The 19064-nt window shown below is 50.5% G+C and overlaps 1 protein-coding gene across 1 annotated transcript in view; it reads right to left on the bottom strand.

The window, feature by feature from the left end:
• Nucleotides 1-19064, bottom strand: part of LOC140425828 (uncharacterized) — a 217992-nt gene that overhangs the window by 127311 nt on the left and 71617 nt on the right. The window contains exons 6-7 of the mRNA XM_072510224.1: nt 17896-17973; nt 14013-14069 (exon numbers count right to left, since the gene is read on the bottom strand). Of these exons, the coding sequence (XP_072366325.1) occupies nt 14013-14069; nt 17896-17973 (135 nt within the window). The remainder of the gene's footprint in view (nt 1-14012; nt 14070-17895; nt 17974-19064) is intronic.

Raw genomic sequence — 19064 nt, 5'->3', positions numbered from 1 at the left:
AGAATAACTCCATCATTGCAACGAGTTTAGCACAGTGGGCTAAGACAGCTGGCTTGCAATGCAGAACAAGACCAGCAGCGTGGGTTCAATTCCCGTTCCAGCCTCCCAAACAGGTGCCGGAATGTGGCAGCGAGGGGCTTTTCACAGTAACTTCATTGGAGTCTACTTGTGACAATAAGCGATTTTCATCAGGGCAGCACGGTAGCATAGTGGATAGCACAATTGCTTCACAGCTCCAGGGTCCCAGGTTCGATTCCGGTTTGGGTCACTGTCTGTGCGGAGTCTGCACATCCTCCCCGTGTGCGCGTGGGTTTCTTCCGGGTGCTCCGGTTTCCTCCCACAGTCCAAAGATGTGCAGGTTAGGTGGATTGGCCATGCTAAATTGCCCTTAGTCTCTGAAATTGCCCTTAGTGTTGGGTCGGGTTACTGGGTTATGGGGATAGGGTGGAAGTGTGAGCTTGGGTAGGGTGCTCTTTCCAAGAGCTGGTGCAGACTCGATGGGCCGAATGGCCTCCTTCTGCACTGTAAATTGTATGTATTGTATGAAACTATAAATTGTATAAAGAGCTTGTTATATCAATTCCAAGCCAGGTGGTGAAGTATGAAACGAGGCACCAACATTTTTCTTGATAAGGTTTATTCACAGAACACAGTATTACATATGCCTGCTTCCTACCAGTGTCCCAGCAGTCTCTCTTTATAAGTACTCTAAGTACTTCATTAAACAATGCCCCTCTCCTGTGCAGCTTAATGGCCCGAATACTACCTCCTACGCTGTATCATTTAATGGTTCTGTGACAAGAACGAACAGTGGGAAGACTTGCTAACAGACATCAGGAGCAAGGTGCCAAATTAAAAAGCTGGCCCTCAACTACCTGAGCTGAGTGCAACTGAAGACAGGAATAGACAAATGAGTTGAATAAATGCATGGTTGGAAGACTAGTGTGGGCAGGAGGAGGTCATCCCATGAGACACTGGCGCTCATACTGTGAGAGGGAAGGAGGATACCGCACGAACGAGCTCCATCTGGTTTAACACAGTGGGCTAAACAGCTGGCTTGTAAAGCAGACCAAGGCCAGCAGCGTGGGGTTCAATTCCCGTACCAGCCTCCCTGAACAGGCGCCGCAATGTGGCGACTAGGGGCTTTTCACAGTAACTTCATTTGAAGCCTACTTGTGACAAAAGGCGATTTTCATTTCATTCACCTGAGTCAGGCTGTACAACAACAGATTTATGTGGCGCCTGTCATGACCTCAAGGCAAGTGGTGTCACTGCTGTGAACAACCCACGGCTGGTCTCCCATATTCTACCTCTGAACGCCTGAAGCCATCCGAACTCTGCTGCCTATGTTCCAACTGGCACTAAGTCCTCTTCCTTTGTCATCCCTGGCTCCTAGTTAAGCAACGTCATGATTTTAAAATTCCCAAACCCCTGTGTGATCTCACCCCTCCCTATCGCCATAATCCCCTCCAACCCCCGCGACTCTCCGTCATCTCTAGGCTCCTCTAATCCTGGCCTCTTGCGCATTCCTGTTTTTAATCACTCCAACACCGGTGGCCGTGCCTTCAGTAAACTGGGCCCCAATCTCTGGAATTCCCTCCCTACACCCCTCTGCATCTCTCTCCCTCTTTTGTGCTTTACAATACTCCTTAAAACCTTGTGTCATAATATACATCTATGTATACAATGGAGTGCAGCCTGTGATTGACACACAGGATGACCAGTAATCACACAGAACAGAGCAGCCAATCACCAGACAGGACACGACCACTATAAAGCCAGAGAGCACCAGTTTTCCCGCTCTCTCGGGACCCAGCCTCTGAGACAATCAGAGTTAGTGAGCTAGCCAGTGCAAACACCATGTGGTAGCTAATAAGTCTGGTTAGGCTAGTATCAGGTCTCCAGTCAAGTCAGCATAGTGTCACCCACAGTTGTACATGTATAATAGTTTAGATGTTAAATAAAATTGTGTTGCATTTTATCAAGTGTTGGAGGTCTGTCTCTCGCTACACTGCATCAAGTGCAGTCCACATCGACCCAGCCTACTCAACACATCATGGTACCAGTGAGTGATGCTGAAAATTGACGGACCTACCTTGAGTGAATCAGCGTTGACCAGCAAACAGCCATCCGGTGACATGGAAAATGTCCGCCTTCCTCCGCAGCTCCGCATCGCCGGCAACCTCGGTGCAAATTGGAAGATCTTCAAACAAAAGTTCCAACTCTATCTCGAAGCCACCGACCTTGAGGCCGCATCGGACGCCAGGAAGATCGCACTATTCCTCTCCACAGCCGGGGACCACGCCATCCACATCTACAACTCCCTTACATTCGCTGAAGGCGAAGACAAGACAAAGTTTACAACAGTCCTACTGAAGTTCGACAGCCACTGCGACATTGAGGTGAATGAGAGCTTTGAACGGTATGTTTTCCAGCAGAGGCTTCAGGGTAAGGATAAACCTTTTCAATCCTTTCTGACCCATCTCCGCATCCTCGCGCAGTCATGTAACTATGACTCGACCACTGATTCCATGATCCGGGATCAGATCGTTTTCGGGGTCCACTCCGATTCCCTTCGCCAGCAGCTCCTGAAAGTCAAGCGGCTCACCCTCACCATCACCATCGAAACGTGCGTTCTCCACGAACATGCTAACAATCGGTACTCCCACATCAGGGCGGCAGAAACGGCAAAGCTAACCTCCCACGAGGCGGAACGGGTGCAGCCATCGTACAAATGCAGGGCCTAAGTATCGACGAGAGTGGTCATTCCGTGCACTTTTCCCGGGCCCCTGCGCATGTGCGCCATGACCGAGGGGACGGCGAGACCGACGACCAGACTGCGCAGGTGCGTACATCGTTCAACCGCACTGCGCATGCGCGATGGCGCACGGAACGCGCTGACGTTGGCGTCATGATGTGTCCGAATTGTGGCTCCGCCCATTTAAAGCGGCAATGTCCGGCAAAATCACAACGGTGTCTACAGTGTGGCAAGCTTGGCCACTACGCAGCCCTTTGCAGATCTGCTCCACTGCCCAGCATCCAGCGATCCCAGCCGCGGCGCAGAAGCGTCCGTTCAATACAGCAGGCCATGCCAGACTCTGACCCCGACAGCCCAACAGATCTCGATGCCGCGTGCCTCAAATCTCCATACTGGGTGGGCATCATTAGGAAGCATGCGGTGCCTTTCTCCAAGACAGCGAAGCACCTCCCGATCCTCAGCGTGGATCCCGCGATGAGTGGTGTGCTGTCCTCACAGACAACAAGGCTCGCATCCGGTTCAAACTGGACACCGGCGCATCGGCGAACCTCATCTCCAAATCCGATCTCGACACCATCCGCGTCAGACCAAGCATTCTTCCACCGGCCTGCCAGCTCCTTGACTACAATGGCAATGCCATAGCTGCCAGTGGCTCACGCCAACTCGGAGTTTCCAATAAGTCATATAAAGCGACACTGCGATTTGAGATTGTGGGACCTGACAGAGCATCCCTGCTCGGTGCTCGGGCCTGCAAACTCCTGAACATGGTCCAGCGAGTCCACACCATGTCATCCTCACAGGCGACGGCCTCACCTGATGAGAACTTACAGGCTGAAATTGATAACATCATCACGCAGTACCACAGCGTGTTCGACAGAATGGGCACACTCCCATCCCGATACAAAATCCTGCTCAAACCACCTCTGTGATCCACGCACCACGTCGGGTGCCGGCACCCCTCACGGACCACCTCAAGCAGCAGTTACAGGACCTCCAGGACCAGGGCATCATATCAAAGGTCACAGAACCCACGGACTGGGTCAGCTCCATGGTCTGCGTCAAGAAGTCGCCAGGGGAGCTTCGCATCTGCATCAACCCCAAGGATTTAAACCACATCATGAGGGAACATTACCCGATACCAAAACGAGAGGAGTTGACCAGCGAGACACCTCCAAGGGGTTCTGGCAAATACAGCTGGATGCATCCAGTCACAAGCTGTGCACATTCAATACCCCGTTCGGTCGCTACTGCTACAACCGGATGCCTTTTGGCATCATCTCTGCCTTAGAGGTATTTCACCGCATCATGGAACAGATGATGGAGGGTATCGAGGGGGTGCGCGTGTATGTTGACGATGTCATAATCTGGTCCACAACTCCTCAAGAACACATCGATCGCCTCAAGCAGGTATTCCACAGAATCCATGAGCATGGCCTCCGACTCAACAGAGCCAAGTGCTCGTTCGGTCAATCAGAAATCAAATTCCTTGGTGACCACATCTCGCAGCAAGGCGTGCGGCCAGATGCTGACAAGGTCTCGGCGATCAATGCCATGAAGACCCCAGAGGACAAGAAGGCCGTCCTCCGCTTTCTAGGGATGGTCAACTTCCTCGGGAAATTCATTCCCAACATGGCGGCACACACCACAGCCCTCCGCCATCTTGTCAAAAAGTCAACGGAATTCCAGTGGCTGCCCGCTCAAGAGAACGAATGGCATGAGCTGAGGGCAAAACTCACCACAGCCCCGGTCCTGACGCAAGCCAGGACGGTATTGGGGCGGTGCTCCTCCAACGGGATGACTCCTCCTCATGGGCCCCAGTTGCGTATGCCTCCAGAGCCATGACGCCCACTGAGCAACGGTAGGCTCAGATCGAGAAGGAATGCCTGGGCCTCCTAACGGGAATCGACAAATTTCACGACTATGTGTATGGCCTCCCAAAATTCACGGTTGAGATGGACCACAGGCCACTAGTCCACATAATCCAGAAGGATTTGAATGACATGACGCCTCGGTTACAACGAATCCTTCTCAAGCTACGCCGCTATGACTTTGAACTTGTCTACATGGCAGGCAAAGAACTCATTGTCGCAGATGCCCTTTCCAGGTCTATCACCACACCGTGTGAACAAACTGACTTTGTCTGCCAAATCGATGCGCAGGTGCAATTGTGTCCCTCCAACCTTCCGGCCACTGATGAGAGGGTCATCCAAATTCATGAGGAAACGGCCAAGGACCCTCTGCTACAGCATGTGATGCAGCACCTCACGAATGGCTGGCAGAAGGGACAGTGTCCCCAATTTTACAACGTCAAGGATGACCTGACGGTGGTGGACGGCATCCTCATGAAGCTCGATAGGATTGTGATTCCGCAGAGCATGCGAGCTATGGTGCTCAGCCAACTCCATGAGGGTCACCTGGGGGTCGGGAAATGTCACCGCAGAGCTCGAGAGGCAGTCTATTGGCCGGGCATCAGCCAGGACGTTGCCAACATGGTCCTCAACCTCTGCACATGTCAGAAATTTCAGCCAGCTCAACCCAAAGAAACTCTGCAGCAACATGAGATAGTGACCTTCCCATGGTCCAAAGTCGGTGTCGACCTTTTCCATGCCAAGGGGCGTGACTATGTCCTCCTGGTCGACTACTTCTCTAATTACCCTGAAGTGATGAAACTGTCCGACCTCGCGTCGAAGGCGGTGATTAAAGCATGCAAAGAAACGTTTGCCAGACATGGGATACCGCTCACGGTGATGAGTGACACGGTCCCTGTTTTTACAGCCAGGAATGGTCTGATTTTGCCCGCCTGTACAACTTTCGTCACATAACCTCCAGCCCCCACTACCCGCAGTCAAACAGGAAGGCCGAAAAAGGGATCCATATCGTCAAGAGATTACTATGCAAGGCTGCAGACTCAGGCTCCGACTTCAACCTGGCGCTGCTGGCATACAGAGCATCCCCGCTGTCCACTGGGTTGTCTCCCGCGCAGATGCTCATGAATCGCACTCTGCGAACCACGGTTCCAGCCATCCATGTTCCAGACCTTGACCACCTCACGGTCATACAAAAGATGCAGCAGTCTCGGGCCCAACAGAAATCAGCATACGACGCTCCTGCCACGGATCTCCCCGAGCTGGTCCCAACTGATCGTGTTCGTGTGCAGTTGCCTGACGGCGGCTGGTTCGCCACAGCTATGGTGGTCAAGCAAGTGGCCCCGAGATCGTTCCTCGGCCGCATGGCTGATGGTTCCTTCCGACGACGCAACAGACGGGCGCTGCGCAGAGTTCCACGCCCGCCACCCAACCATGATGTCCCGCCTCACACAATGCTTCCTCCGGACATGCCCGACCACGAGGCCACCGATCTACCAGCAATCCTGCCGACCACCGCATTGGCGGCGATCCTGCCTATCCAAGTGCAGGGGGCCGCTGATCCACCCTTGAGGCGGTCAACCAGAATTTGTCGCCCGCCGCAGAGACTAAACTTATAGACTGAACTTTTGCACAACTGTGTTACCTTATCGTTTTGACCTCTGTAAATATCGTTGTTACCATTTCATCTGCCCTATATCTGCACTAGCGACACCTTCCTGTGTACATAAGGTCATTTTAGCACATTCTGTATGTAGTCACGCACATATACACATCCACACGCACATGCACCTTAATATTTATTATCTCAACATACAAAATACAGAACAAAAAAAAGGGGGGGGAGATGTCATAATATACATTTATGTATACAATGGAGTGCAGGCAGGCAGTGAATGACACACAGGATGACCAGTAAGCACACAGAACAGAGCAGCCAATCGCCAGACAGGACACGACCACTATAAAGCCAGAGGGCACCAGTTTTCCAGCTCTCTCGGGACCCTGCCTCTGAGACAGTCAGAGTTAGTGAGCTGTCCAGTGCAAACACCATGTGGTAGCTAGTAAGTCTGGTTAGGCTAGTATCAGGTCTCCAGTCAAGTCAGCATAGTGTCCACCCACAGTTGAACATGTATAATAGTTTAGATGTTAAATAAAATCGTGTTGCATCTTATCAAGCGTTGGAGGTCTGTCTCTCGCTACACTGCATCAAGTGCAGTCCACATCGACCCAGCCTACCCAACACATCACCTAGCTTATGGTCATCTGAGATAAAATTTCTTTATGTGGCTCAGTGGAGTATTTTGTTTCATAATGTTCCTGCAAAGGGCTTTGTCTTATTATGTTAATGATGCTGTATACAGACCAGCTGTTGTGGTCGTAATCGAGGGGAATCATACAATCCCTACAGTGCAGAAAGAGGCCATTCGACCTTGAGGGTCTGCACCAGCCCTCTGAAAGAGCACCCTATCAAGGCCCAATCCCCCACTGTATCCACATTACCCCTGCCTAACCTTTGGACACTAAGGGCAATTCACCATGGCCAATCCACCTAACCGGCACATCTTTGGACTGTTGGAGGAAACCGGAGCACTCGGAGGAAACGCAGACACGGGGAGAGCATGCAGACTCCGCACAGACAGTGACCCAGCGGGGAATCGAACCTGGGACCCTGGAGCTGTGAGGCAGCAGTGCTAACCACCGTGCCACCAAGCAGTGGAAGTTAATTTGTGCACACCAGTTTGGGGTGGGATGGGGCGTACAATATGTGCCCATTGGCTGCTATTGTGCATGAATTTCTTGACAGTCTTGTGGCGGAGTGGGTAGCATCCCTACCTCTGGACCAGGAGCCCCGGGTTCGAGTCCACCTCCAGAAGGTATTGGCCACAGAAGGTTCACACAACGCAGTTCGATGGGCATGAAAATCAGATTGGAAATTCCTCCACCACTTTCCCCAAATGGAAAAAGTGTGCGTGAAGGAATGAACAAAGGACAAAGAACAAAGAAATGTACAGCACAGGAACAGGCCCTTCGGCCCTCCAAGCCCGTGCCGAACATGTTGCCCGACTAAACTACAATCTTCTACACTTCCTGGGTCCGTATCCCTCTATTCCCATCCTATTCATGTATTTGTCAAGATGCCCCTTAAATGTCACTATCGTCCCTGCTTCCACCACCTCCTCCGGTAGCGAGTCCCAGGAACCCACTACCCTCGGTGTAATAAAACTTGCCTCGTACATCTACTCTAAACCTTGCCCCTCTCAGCTTAAACCTATGCCCCCTATTAATTGACCCCTCTACCCTGGGGAAAAGCCTCTGACTATCCACTCTGTCTATGCCCCTCATAATTTTGTAGACCTCTATCAGGTCGCCCCTCAACCTCCGTCGTTCCAGTGAGAAGAAACCGAGTTTATTCAATCGCTCCTCATAGCTAATGCCCTCCATACCAGGCAACATTCTGGTAAATCTCTTCTGCACCCTCTCTAAAGCCTCCACATCCTTCTGGTAATGTGGCGACCAGAATTGAACACTATACTCCAAGTGTGGCCTAACTAAGGTTCTATACAGCTGCAACATGACTTGCCAATTCTTATACTCAATGCCCCGGCCAATGAAGGCAAGCATGCCGTATGCCTTCTTGACTACCTTCTCCACCTGTGTTGCCCTTTCAGTGACCTGTAGACCTGTACACCTAGATCTCTCTGACTTTCAATACTCTTGAGGGTTCTACCATTCACTGTATATTCCCTACCTGCATTAGACCTTCCAAAATGCATTACCTCACATTTGTCCGGATTAAACTCCATCTGCCATCTCTCCGCCCAAGTCTCCAAACAATCTAAACCCTGCTGTATCCTTTGACAGTCCTCATCGCTATCCGCAATTCCACTAACCTTTGTGTCGTCTGCAAACTTACTAATCAGACCAGTTACATTTTCCTCCAAATCATTTAGATCCCATCAGGCACTGGGGACTTATCTACCTTAATATTTTTTAAAGACGCCCAACACCTCGTCTTTTTGGATCTCAATGTGACCCAGGCTATCTACACACCCTTCTATTCCCATCCTATTCATGTATTTGTCAAGATGCCCCTTAAATGTCACTGTTTCCCTGTTTCCACCACCTCCTCCGGCAGCGAGTTCCAGGCACCCACTCCCCTCTGTGTAAAAAATGTGCCTCGTACATCTCCACTAAACCTTGCCCCTCGCACCTTAAACCTATGCCCCCTAGTAATTAGCCCCATCTACCCTGGGAAAAAGCCTCTGACTGTCCACTCTGTGTATGCCTCTCATAATTTTGTAGACCTCTATCAGGTCGCCCCTCAACCTCCGTCGTTCCAGTGAGAACAAACCGAGTTTATTCAATCGCTCCTCATAGCTAATGCCCTCCATACCAAGCAACATCCTGGCAAATCTCTTCTGCACACTCTAAAGCCTCCACATCCTTCTGGTAGTGTGGTGACCAGAATTGAACACTCTACTCCAAGTGTGGCCTAACTAAGGTTCTATACATCTGCAACATGACTTGCCAATTCTTGTACTCAATGCCCCAGCCAATGAAGGCATGCATGCCGTTTGCCTTCTTGACTACCTTCTCCATCCACAATTCCACCAACCTTTGTGTCGTCTGCAAACTTACTAATCAGACCAGTTACATTTTTCTCCAAATCATTTATATATACTATGAACAGCAAAGATCCCAGCACTGATCCCTGCGGAACACCACTAGTCACAGCCCTCCAATCAGAAAAGCACCCTTCCATTGCTACTCTCTGCCTTCTATGACCTAGCCAGTTCTGTATCCATCTTGCCAGCTCACCCCTGATCCCGTGTGACTTCACCTTTTGTACCAGTCTGCCATGAGGGACCTTGTCAAAGGCCTTACTGAAGTCCATATAGACAACATCCACTGCCCTACCTGCATCAATCATCTTTGTGACCTCCTCGAAAAACTCTATCAAGTTAGTGAGACACGACCTCCCCTTCACAAAACCATGCTGCCTCTGGCTAATACGTCCATTTGCTTCCAAATGGGAGTAGATCCTGTCTCGAAGAATTCTCTCCAGTAATTTCCCTACCACTGACGTAAGGCTCACCGGCCTTTAGTTCCCTGGATTAACCTTGCTACCCTTCTTAAACAAAGGAACAACATTGGCTATTCTCCAGTCCTCAGGGACATCACCTGAAGACAGTGACGATCCAAAGATTTCTGTCAAGGCCTCAGCAATTTCCTCTCTAGCCTCCTTCAGTATTCTGGGGTAGATCCCATCAGGCCCTGGGGCCTTATCTACCTTAATATTTTTCAAGACACCCAACACCACGTCTTTTTGAATCTCAATGTGACCCAGGCTATCTACACACCCTTCTCCAGACTCAACATCCACCAATTCCTTCTCTTTGGTGAATACTGATGCAAAGTATTCATTTAGTACCTCGCCCATTTCCTCTGGCTCCACACATAGATTCCCTTGCCTATCCTTCAGCCCTTTCCCTGGCTACCCTCTTGCATTTTATGTACGTGTGAAAAGTCTTGGGATTTTCCTTAACCCTATTTGCCAATGACTTTTCGTGACCCCTTTTAGCCCTCCTAACTCCTTGCTTAAGTTCCTTCCTACTTTCCTTATATTCCACACAGGCTTCGTCTGTTCCCAGCCTTCTAGCCCTGACAAATGCCTCCTTCTTCTTTTTGACGAGGCCTACAATATCTCTCGTTGTCCAAGGTTCCTGAAATTTGCCGTATTTATCCTACTTCCGCACAGGAACATGCCGGTCCTGAATTCCTTTCAACTGACATTTGCAGGCCTCCCACATGTCAGATGTTGATTTACCCTCAAACATCCGCCCCCAATCTAGGTTCTTCAGTTCCCACCTAATATTGTTATAATTAGCCTTCCCCCAATTTAGCACATTCACCCTAGGACCACTCTTATCCTTGTCCACCGGCACTTGAAAATTTACTGAATTGTAGTCACTGTTCCCGAAATGCTCGCCTACCGAAACTTCTACTACCTGGCCGGGCTCATTCCTCAATACCAGGTCCAGTACAGCCCCTTCCCTAGTTGGACTATCTACATATTGGTCCAAGCCCCTAGCACTAAGTGAGTCCCAGTCAGGATTGGGGAAGTTGAAGTCTCCCATCACAACAACCCTGTTGTTTTTACTCCTTTCCAAAATCTGTCCACCTATCTGCTCCTCTATCTCCCACTGGCCATTGGGAGGCCTGTAGTAAACCCCCAACATTGTGACTGCACCCTTCTTATTCCTGATCTCTACCCATATAGCCTTGCTGCCCTCTGAGGTGTCCTCTCGTAGTACACCTGTGATATTCTCCCTAACCAGTAGCGCAACTCCTCCACCCCTTTTACATCCCCCTCTATCCCACCTGAAACATCTAAATCCTGGAATGTTTAGTTGCCAATCCTGTCCTTCCCTCAACCAGGTCTCTGTAATGGCACTAAGTTCATCTGCCTTACCCGTAATACTTCTTGCATTAAAACATATGCACTTCAGGCCACCAGACCCGCTGTTTCAGCAACATCTCCCTGTCTGCTCTTCCTCAGAGCCATACTGGCCCTTTTCCCTAGTTCTCCCTCAAAGCTTTCACCTTCTGACCTATTGCTCCAGTACCCACCCCTCTGCCACACTTGTTTAAACGCTCCCGTGTGACACTAGCGAACCTCGCAGCCGTGCTAAAAATGTTTAAAATGCTAAAAATACAATTTGCAGCTCAGGTTGTGGATGCCCAGAGGATTAATTTTGTCTCGCCCACAAGCACAAACGGACCATTGCGACACAAAGCTCCATTGTTTGAGAGCCACATTAGCCATTGAGGTGGCTCCGTTGTAACCAATGCTAACTCATAAAAGTACCCACCCAGTGTACAGAGAAGACTTAACTCATAATCGGGGGGGGGGGGGGGGGGGTGGCGGTCAAGGCTCAAGCTGCTTGGTAATTGGAGCATCAGATCAGATAACTGCCTGGAATTTACCAAACATTCATCTGGTTATGTTTATATTTGATAGCGACCAACGTGGCACAGCACAAAACTGCAGAGAGTCGTGAACACCACCCAGCCCATCACGTGAACACCACCCAGCCCATCACGTGAACACCACCCAGCCCATCACGTGAACACCACCCAGCCCATCACGTGAACACCACCCAGCCCATCACGTGAACACCACCCAGCCCATCACGTGAACCCGCCTCCCACCCATTGACTCTGTCTACACCTCCCGCTGCCTTGGGAAAGAATAATCAAAGACCCCTCCCACCCAGCTTGTTGTGTTCTGCGTTATGACCGTGGTAATGAGGCACACAGAACATCTGGTTCTTTAACTAGAAAGTTGATTTATTAACAAACACGTGGAAAGATAACTAACGAAGTATAATATAGACGATGGCTACTAAATGAATTCAGTGAATTCTCCTGGAGCTACTCGAGGTACGACTATCCTCTTGTACATCTTACTACCAACTGGCGGGTGTCTCGAGTCACATGATAGATCTCTATCACCACCAGCTGGTTGGAGGGCACATCGCTAACTATATACAGAACTGTGCACAGGCATATCACCACAAGGCTTATTCACTCTTCCAGCCTCTTCCATTGGGCAGGAGATACAAAAGTCTGAGAACTCGCACGAACAGACTCAAAAACAGCTTCTTCACCGCTGTTACCAGACTCCTAAACCACCCTCTTATGGACCGATCTGATCTCTTCACACATCTTCACTACTGAGTAGTACTACACTCCGGTCTGCTTCACCCGATGCCTGTGTCTATATTTACATTGTGTATTTTATGTTTGCCCTATGTAGTTTCCTTTCATGTACGGAATGACCTGTCTGAACTGTACGCAGGACAATACTTTTCACTGTACCTCGGTACATGTGACAATAAACAAATCCATGTTGTTAAAATCTGAACCAGCTCCCACCACCAGCTGTGACATCTTTGGAAGCTATGTTAATAGCTTGCCAGATGATGTGGCATCCTGGCTTAGGCTGCTGGTTTATCCCACTCAGTAAATTGGAAAAAGATATACTATTCCTTGCTGAACTGTTATTTGATAATCAAGGTCTGTAAACAGTTGCAAACACCAAGGTTTAAAAAGGACATCGCAGCGGCACTCTGCACAGTAACGGGCTGTCCACCCGCGGAATGTATCTTTCCCCCACTGGATATTCAGGTCCAGACAAAACATGTATGATCCTGTTGGGGAATGAAGTAGGACGAGAGGATTATTTTCACACGAGCAAATCCCTAAATGATGACTTAATCAGAAAGTAGCAATTCGTTTATGCCCATGAGAGGCAGCTATCAGCCTGCTGCACGCAAATGTGACCCATCTGTTACCGTTAACAGTACAGAAAAGTGGGGGAACATTTGTAACCATTTTGCTGCAACTCTGAAGAGATTGGTTTGCAATTCTCTGGAGCCGGAGCCGATTTGAGTTTCAGACTGCCTTTGTTTCGTTCGGGATAAATAATTGCAATAAAATACGAGCTTACTATTTTTTCTTTCAACGGTTTTAAGTACCCTCCAATTTTTAAAAATTCACAAACCGATCACTTGAGATTATTACGCAAAGCTCTCTGATTATCAATTTGATGCTTCCTTATCATTTCACCATGATAGTGTTAAAGACATGTTTTCCTTTCAAACACCGCTGAACTTTGTTCTGCTATTAACACATTCTGCTATCCGGCCTCCACGCCACTGTCAGGACCTCCTTTAGTCTTTAACGCTACCATTAGCACTCCCTCTGTCATGTGTCCCATGACACCTTTGTCAAATTTCCCGAGCTCCGACCTATCCCTGATCTTCTATGTAGCTCCACCTGCTCCACCAATAATCCACCACATTTCTACACCTCTTCAGTTCTGAAGAAGAGCCACACCGACTCGAAACGTTAACTCTGTCTCTCCCTCCACAGAGGCTGCCAGACCTGATGAGTTTTCCCAGCATTTTCTGTTGTTATTCCGGATTTCCAGCATCCGCGGTATTTTTGCTTTTACTCAAAGGGCTTTACTTGTTTGATCCTCACCCAATGGGTGATATGTTGTGGATAGTGGTGGGATGAGAGGGGGTGGGTTGACTTTTAAGTGAGATACCTTAGACACGTGTAACTGATATTCAGAGAATGAATCAGCACCATCGTCAGCTGCTGCATCTAAAGAGTTGTTACAATATTAATCACACGATTCATTGATAGTTAAAAATACCAAAGACAGTGTCGCACATTTTCCCACAGGTTTTATTGTCACAGCCCATGCAGTTGTAACTCCAAATGTCTCTGAGTGAACGTGCAGCAGTCCCAGGAACTGCCCAATCTCCAGAAGAAAATGCATTGTGACTAAAGAATTTCACTATAAGCTATCTTACCTCTCTGATTCTTTCATCCTTTAATTCAGTGTCTTGTTCTATATTCTGGAGATCGGCCTGTGGAGGCAAACATTTTGTCACTTTGCCAGGTTTTCCATCTCTTGTTGCAAAATGGATGAAATTCTTAAAATGCTGAACACCTGGCCTTGATTCCTGCCCTGGCCAGGGCTGGTGTGTGGGGACAGAGAGCCAGGGCAAGTTTTGAGCTCACGTGCCGAGGCCCACAGAGATCTCAGCTCCCAGGCCTGTGTTGCATACACAAGATCGAACTCCCACTCGTACGCTGTCGGAATCGCTGCCTGGCTGTTGGATGGGACTGGCGGCTGATTGTCAGGTGGGAGTTCCACTGGGGATGATCTGGAGAAACGGTCCCCGGTTGGAACTCAAATTTGGGGTGCTGGAGCAGAGCACTCTGGGGGAAAGACGGAGGGACACTTTGCCGGAGGAGTGGGGGCAGGTGGCGAGGTTGAAGGGATGTGAGGGGCGGTTGGGCAGGGGTTGCGGAAAGCTGGGGGGGATGCAGGGAGGCCATTGGAACTCGCCTCTCTGGGCCACCCACCATCCTGCATTCCCACAACTCCACCCCCCACCCCCCCCTCAATCCCAGACACCCTGCCAGACCCATCCTTCCCCCCCGGCCCTCTCCTTCAACTCCCCAGCCTTACCCAGAACACCCCTTCCCCTATCCAGAACCCCTTTCTCCCAGACTTCCCCAACACTTTCAGCAAGCCAAACCAGCCTGGGCCTCTCCCTGGGCCTGCGTCAGACCCAACCCCCGGGTCTCGGGCCGCGACTATCATTTTCACTGGACCGATCTCTGAACGCCCGGGCCCCACCACAGGCAAGTCCTGAGCACCATCAGTGTCAGCCCAGGACCTGTCACAGTGTCACCGGGGCAAAGCAGGTGCCAATCCGCTCCCACTGTACTCTGCAAAACCCATTCCCCACCCCCCATTGGACTCGCGCAACCACTCACCGGTCGGGGGACATTAGTGCCACTCACTAGTGCTGCCGCTCGCTGATGCCTGCGAAAGTGCCCTCTGCCAACCCTGGGTGGCCCGTGGTCAGGGAGCAGCAAGAAGAGGCCTTGGGCATTTTCCTCTCTCATTACCCAGAGAATTCCAGCATAAATGATATCCCCATCCAGGACATGGGACACCAAGCCAAATTCCGGGACAGTCGGTCACCCTGGAGCAGAGGGACCTGGGTGTATTTGTGCATAAGTTATTGAAAGGGCCAGGACGGGTTTAGAAAGTAATTAATTAGGCACACAGTTTTCTTGGCTTTATTAATAGGGGCATAGAGTACAAGAGTGAGGAGGTGATGTTGAACTTGTATAAAACACTGTTAGAGCCTCAGGTGGAGTATTGCCCGGTTTTGGGCGTCTCCAAAGCGTTGGCGAGGGGGCAGAAAAGATTGCCAAGTGGTTCCTGAGTTGAGGAACGTCGGTTGTGTAAATAGTCCTGTTTTCCTTGGAAAAGAAAGGGTTGGGAGGAGATTTGATAGAGATGTTCAAAATCACGCGGGAGAGACTGTTCCCATTGGCGGAAGGCTTGGGCACCAGTGGACACGGATTGAAGGTAATGGTCAGGAGAAGCGATGGAAACATGAGGAGGAGCGTTTTCACACAGCGAGTGTTTCGGGACTGGAATTCACTGCTTGGGGCTGTGGCGGAGACAGGAGCGAGTGGAGCTTTGAAAAGGGAATTCGACCGTTATTTGGAAAGGAAGAGTGTGCATAGTTACGGGGAGAGGGCAGGGGAAAGGCACCGAGTGAACTGTTCATTTGGAGAGCCGGTGCAGATAGGATGGGCTGAATTGCCTCCTCCGGCGCCATCACAATTCTATGACTGTGTTTGATTTGAGAGTCACAAACTGAGACACAAACTGCAACTCCTCCTTTCCCTGTGGCCCTATTGTCTTTTCACTTCAGATAATTACCCAACACCATTTGAATGTCTCGTTGAACCTGCCTCCACCACACTGTCAAACAGTGCATTCCAGATCCTAGCCGTGCGTGCTCCGCCTCTGGGCTATGGGGGAAAGGCATGTGAATGGCATGAAAATGATGGGCCGAATGGTCACCTTCCAGGCTGTAACCATTCTCTGATTTTACGATGTGTGCCCCTCAATCTTCAAAAGTAATTAAATAGCTGTCAACATTAACACGTTATCATAAAGTGGCACAGAGAATTTCTTCAAGAAACCCTTATAAATTAAAGCTGCTTATTCTCCTTCCAAACAATACTCTTTCCACAAGATTTAGAGGCAACAGTAAAATAGATAAAACATGCAATGACAGACCCTAGGTGGGGTACAAGAACATAGAATCATAGAATCTCCACAGTGCAGAAGGAAGCCATTCAGCCCATTGAGTCTGCAGCGAGCCTTGGAAAGAGCACCCTGCCTAGGCCACGCCCCGACCCGAAACCTGTCACCCCTCCTATCCTTTCTGACACAAAGGGGGAATTTTGCACATCCAATCCACCTAACCTGCACATTTTTGGGAGGAAACCCACGCAGACGCGGGGAGAAAGTGCAAACTCCACACAGTCACCCAAGGCCGGAATTGAACCCGGGTCCCTGATGCTGTGAGACAGCAGTGCTAACCACTGTGCTGTCATCCTGCCCCTGGCAGGGGTAGGAGAGGAATGTAGTCGGGGTGGTGGAGCTCTTTGGTCAGATGCGACCTGTGGAGAGATCTGGGGCGTGATTCTCCGACCCCCCCACTGGGTCGGAGAATCGCCGGGGGCTGGCGTGAATCCCGCCCCCGCCGTGTCCCGAATTCTTCACCATCAGAGATTCGGCCGGGGCGGGAATCGCGCCTTGCCGGTCGGCGGGCCCACCCCCGGCGATTCTCCGGTCCACGATGGGCCGAAGTCCCGCCGGTGTCAACCCTCTCCCGCCGGCGTGGATTAAACCTCCTTTTGAACAGCGGGACAAGGCGGCGCGGGGCGATCTGGCCCCGGGGGATGCCCCCACGGTGTCCTGGCCCGCGATCGGGGCCCACCGATCCTGTGCCGTGGGGGCACTCTTTTTCTTCCGCCTTTGCCATGGTCTTCACTATGGCGGAGGCGGAAGAGTCCCCTACCCTGCGCATGCGCGGGGATGCCGCTGACGCTCCCGCCATACGTCGCCCGGCGAAGACCTTTTAGCGCCGGCTGGCGGGGCGGAAATCACTCAGCGCGGGCCTAGCCCCTCAAGGTGAGCGGCCTTCCGCCGGAGTGGTTCCCGCCACTCCATTACGCTGGAACCCCCCGCCTCGCCTGGTAGGGGAGAATCCCCGCCCATGGTCCTTCCAAGCTCAGCACCTGACTGGGGGGCAGTGGGGGGGGGGGGGGGGTCTGAATTGATTTGGACCCCCCATTGAGACCAGGTCCTGCTCGGAGTGAAGGATCACCAGCACAGTGACATTGCCTGTGTACTGGGCAAATTGTTCCCCCCTCAATGCCTGACAAAGTTACGTGTCCACCACAGCCTTTAATTTTTTATTTTTTAAAAATAAATTTAGAGTACCCAATTCATTTTTTCCAATTAAGGGGCAATTTAGCGCGGCCAATCCACCTACCTTGCACATCTTTGGGTTGTGGGGGTGAAACCCACGCAGACACGGGGAGAATGTGCAAACTCCACACGGACAGTGACCCAGGGCCGGGATCGAACCTGGGACCTCGGCGCCGTGAGGCAGCAGTGCTAACCACTGCGCCACCGTGCTGCCTTCCACCACAGCCCTTAAGGATGAGAGGCTTGCTACTTTCCTGAACTCCCTGCCAGACTGCAGTTTACTGCCACTCGCCTTTACGATGGAGGACCCCAGCACGCCTGCAGCCAAAACGACACAACTGCTAAAGCCTTTGTGAGTCAAAAGCCGACGGTGTCCTTACCTCCAGCTTAGTGTCAGCTTTGCAAAGCTTCGAGTAATTGCTTTCCCACACGAATAGTCTCTTGGTAATTTCAGATATCTAAAATTCAGGAACAATGGAAGTTTCACATAATCATTTTTGTTCTCATTTCCAATACAAGAATTAGCCAGATGTACAAAGAATCACTTGTACTTCCTGGGTAACAGGATATTTGGGAGTAAACTCGAAGGCGGGAGTTAATTATTGCAGTTGAACAGTTTGCAAAATAAATTTGAACCAACAGTTTCAATTTTATTCAGAAATAATATTGATAATCGCCATTATCGATACGATACATCTTTTTAAGTTTTAAAAGATGTTAAGGCCTTGATGGGTGGCTTTAAGCATATTTATCTCCTGCCAAAGCTTTCAGAAACCTAAGCCCATTCCTTCTAGTCTTCGTTACGAACAGCTCCAGCGTAAGTATTCATTTTTAAGCCGGAATTAAATCTAAATGGCGCATGCCACATGATCCAGTGGAAAGGAAGGGTGCATTTATGTTGCACCTTTAATGACCTGAGGGCATCAATTATTTCTGAGCCGCAATCAGAGGGGTGCATGGCAATGTCTCATAAACAGGGCTGAGGCATATCATCAACTAGGCCGCATTAGTGGCAGCCTTTGAAGGTTAGATATTGCCCCAGATCTTCAAAAAATGCCATGGGATCGTTAACCCCCCCCCTGTAAGGGGGCAGCCAGTGCCCCGCACCCTCTCTCAGCATCTCGCCCTGGGGGACAGCACTTCTGCGGGTGCAGCAGTCCCCCAGTGCCGCACCGATGTGCCCGCAGTGAGGTTTCAGCCCACGGGTTTCTGACTTGGAGTAAAAGCAATGGGGTGGCACAGCGGCACAGTGGTTAGCACTGCTGCCTCACAGCGCCAGGGACCCGGGCTCGATTCCGGCCTTGGGTGGCTGTCTGTGTGGGTTTCCTACAGATGTTCCTGCCACAGTCCAAAGATGTGCAGGTTAGGCGGATTGGCCATGATAAACTGCCCCTTAGTGTCCAGGGCTGTGCAGGTTAGGTTACAGGGATAGAGCTAGGTGGATGGGGGACTGGACCTGGATAGAGTGCACCTTTGGAGGGGCGGTGCAGACTCAATGGGCCGAATGATTAAATCCTAAATCTGAACAGACTGTCCTGGGGCTGAGTCC

The sequence above is a fragment of the Scyliorhinus torazame genome, chromosome 6 (assembly GCF_047496885.1).
Source record: "Scyliorhinus torazame isolate Kashiwa2021f chromosome 6, sScyTor2.1, whole genome shotgun sequence".
Classification (NCBI taxonomy): domain Eukaryota; kingdom Metazoa; phylum Chordata; class Chondrichthyes; order Carcharhiniformes; family Scyliorhinidae; genus Scyliorhinus; species Scyliorhinus torazame.
The sequence above is the reverse complement of the archived record's forward strand: the minus strand, read 5'-3'. Positions and strand labels throughout refer to the sequence as shown.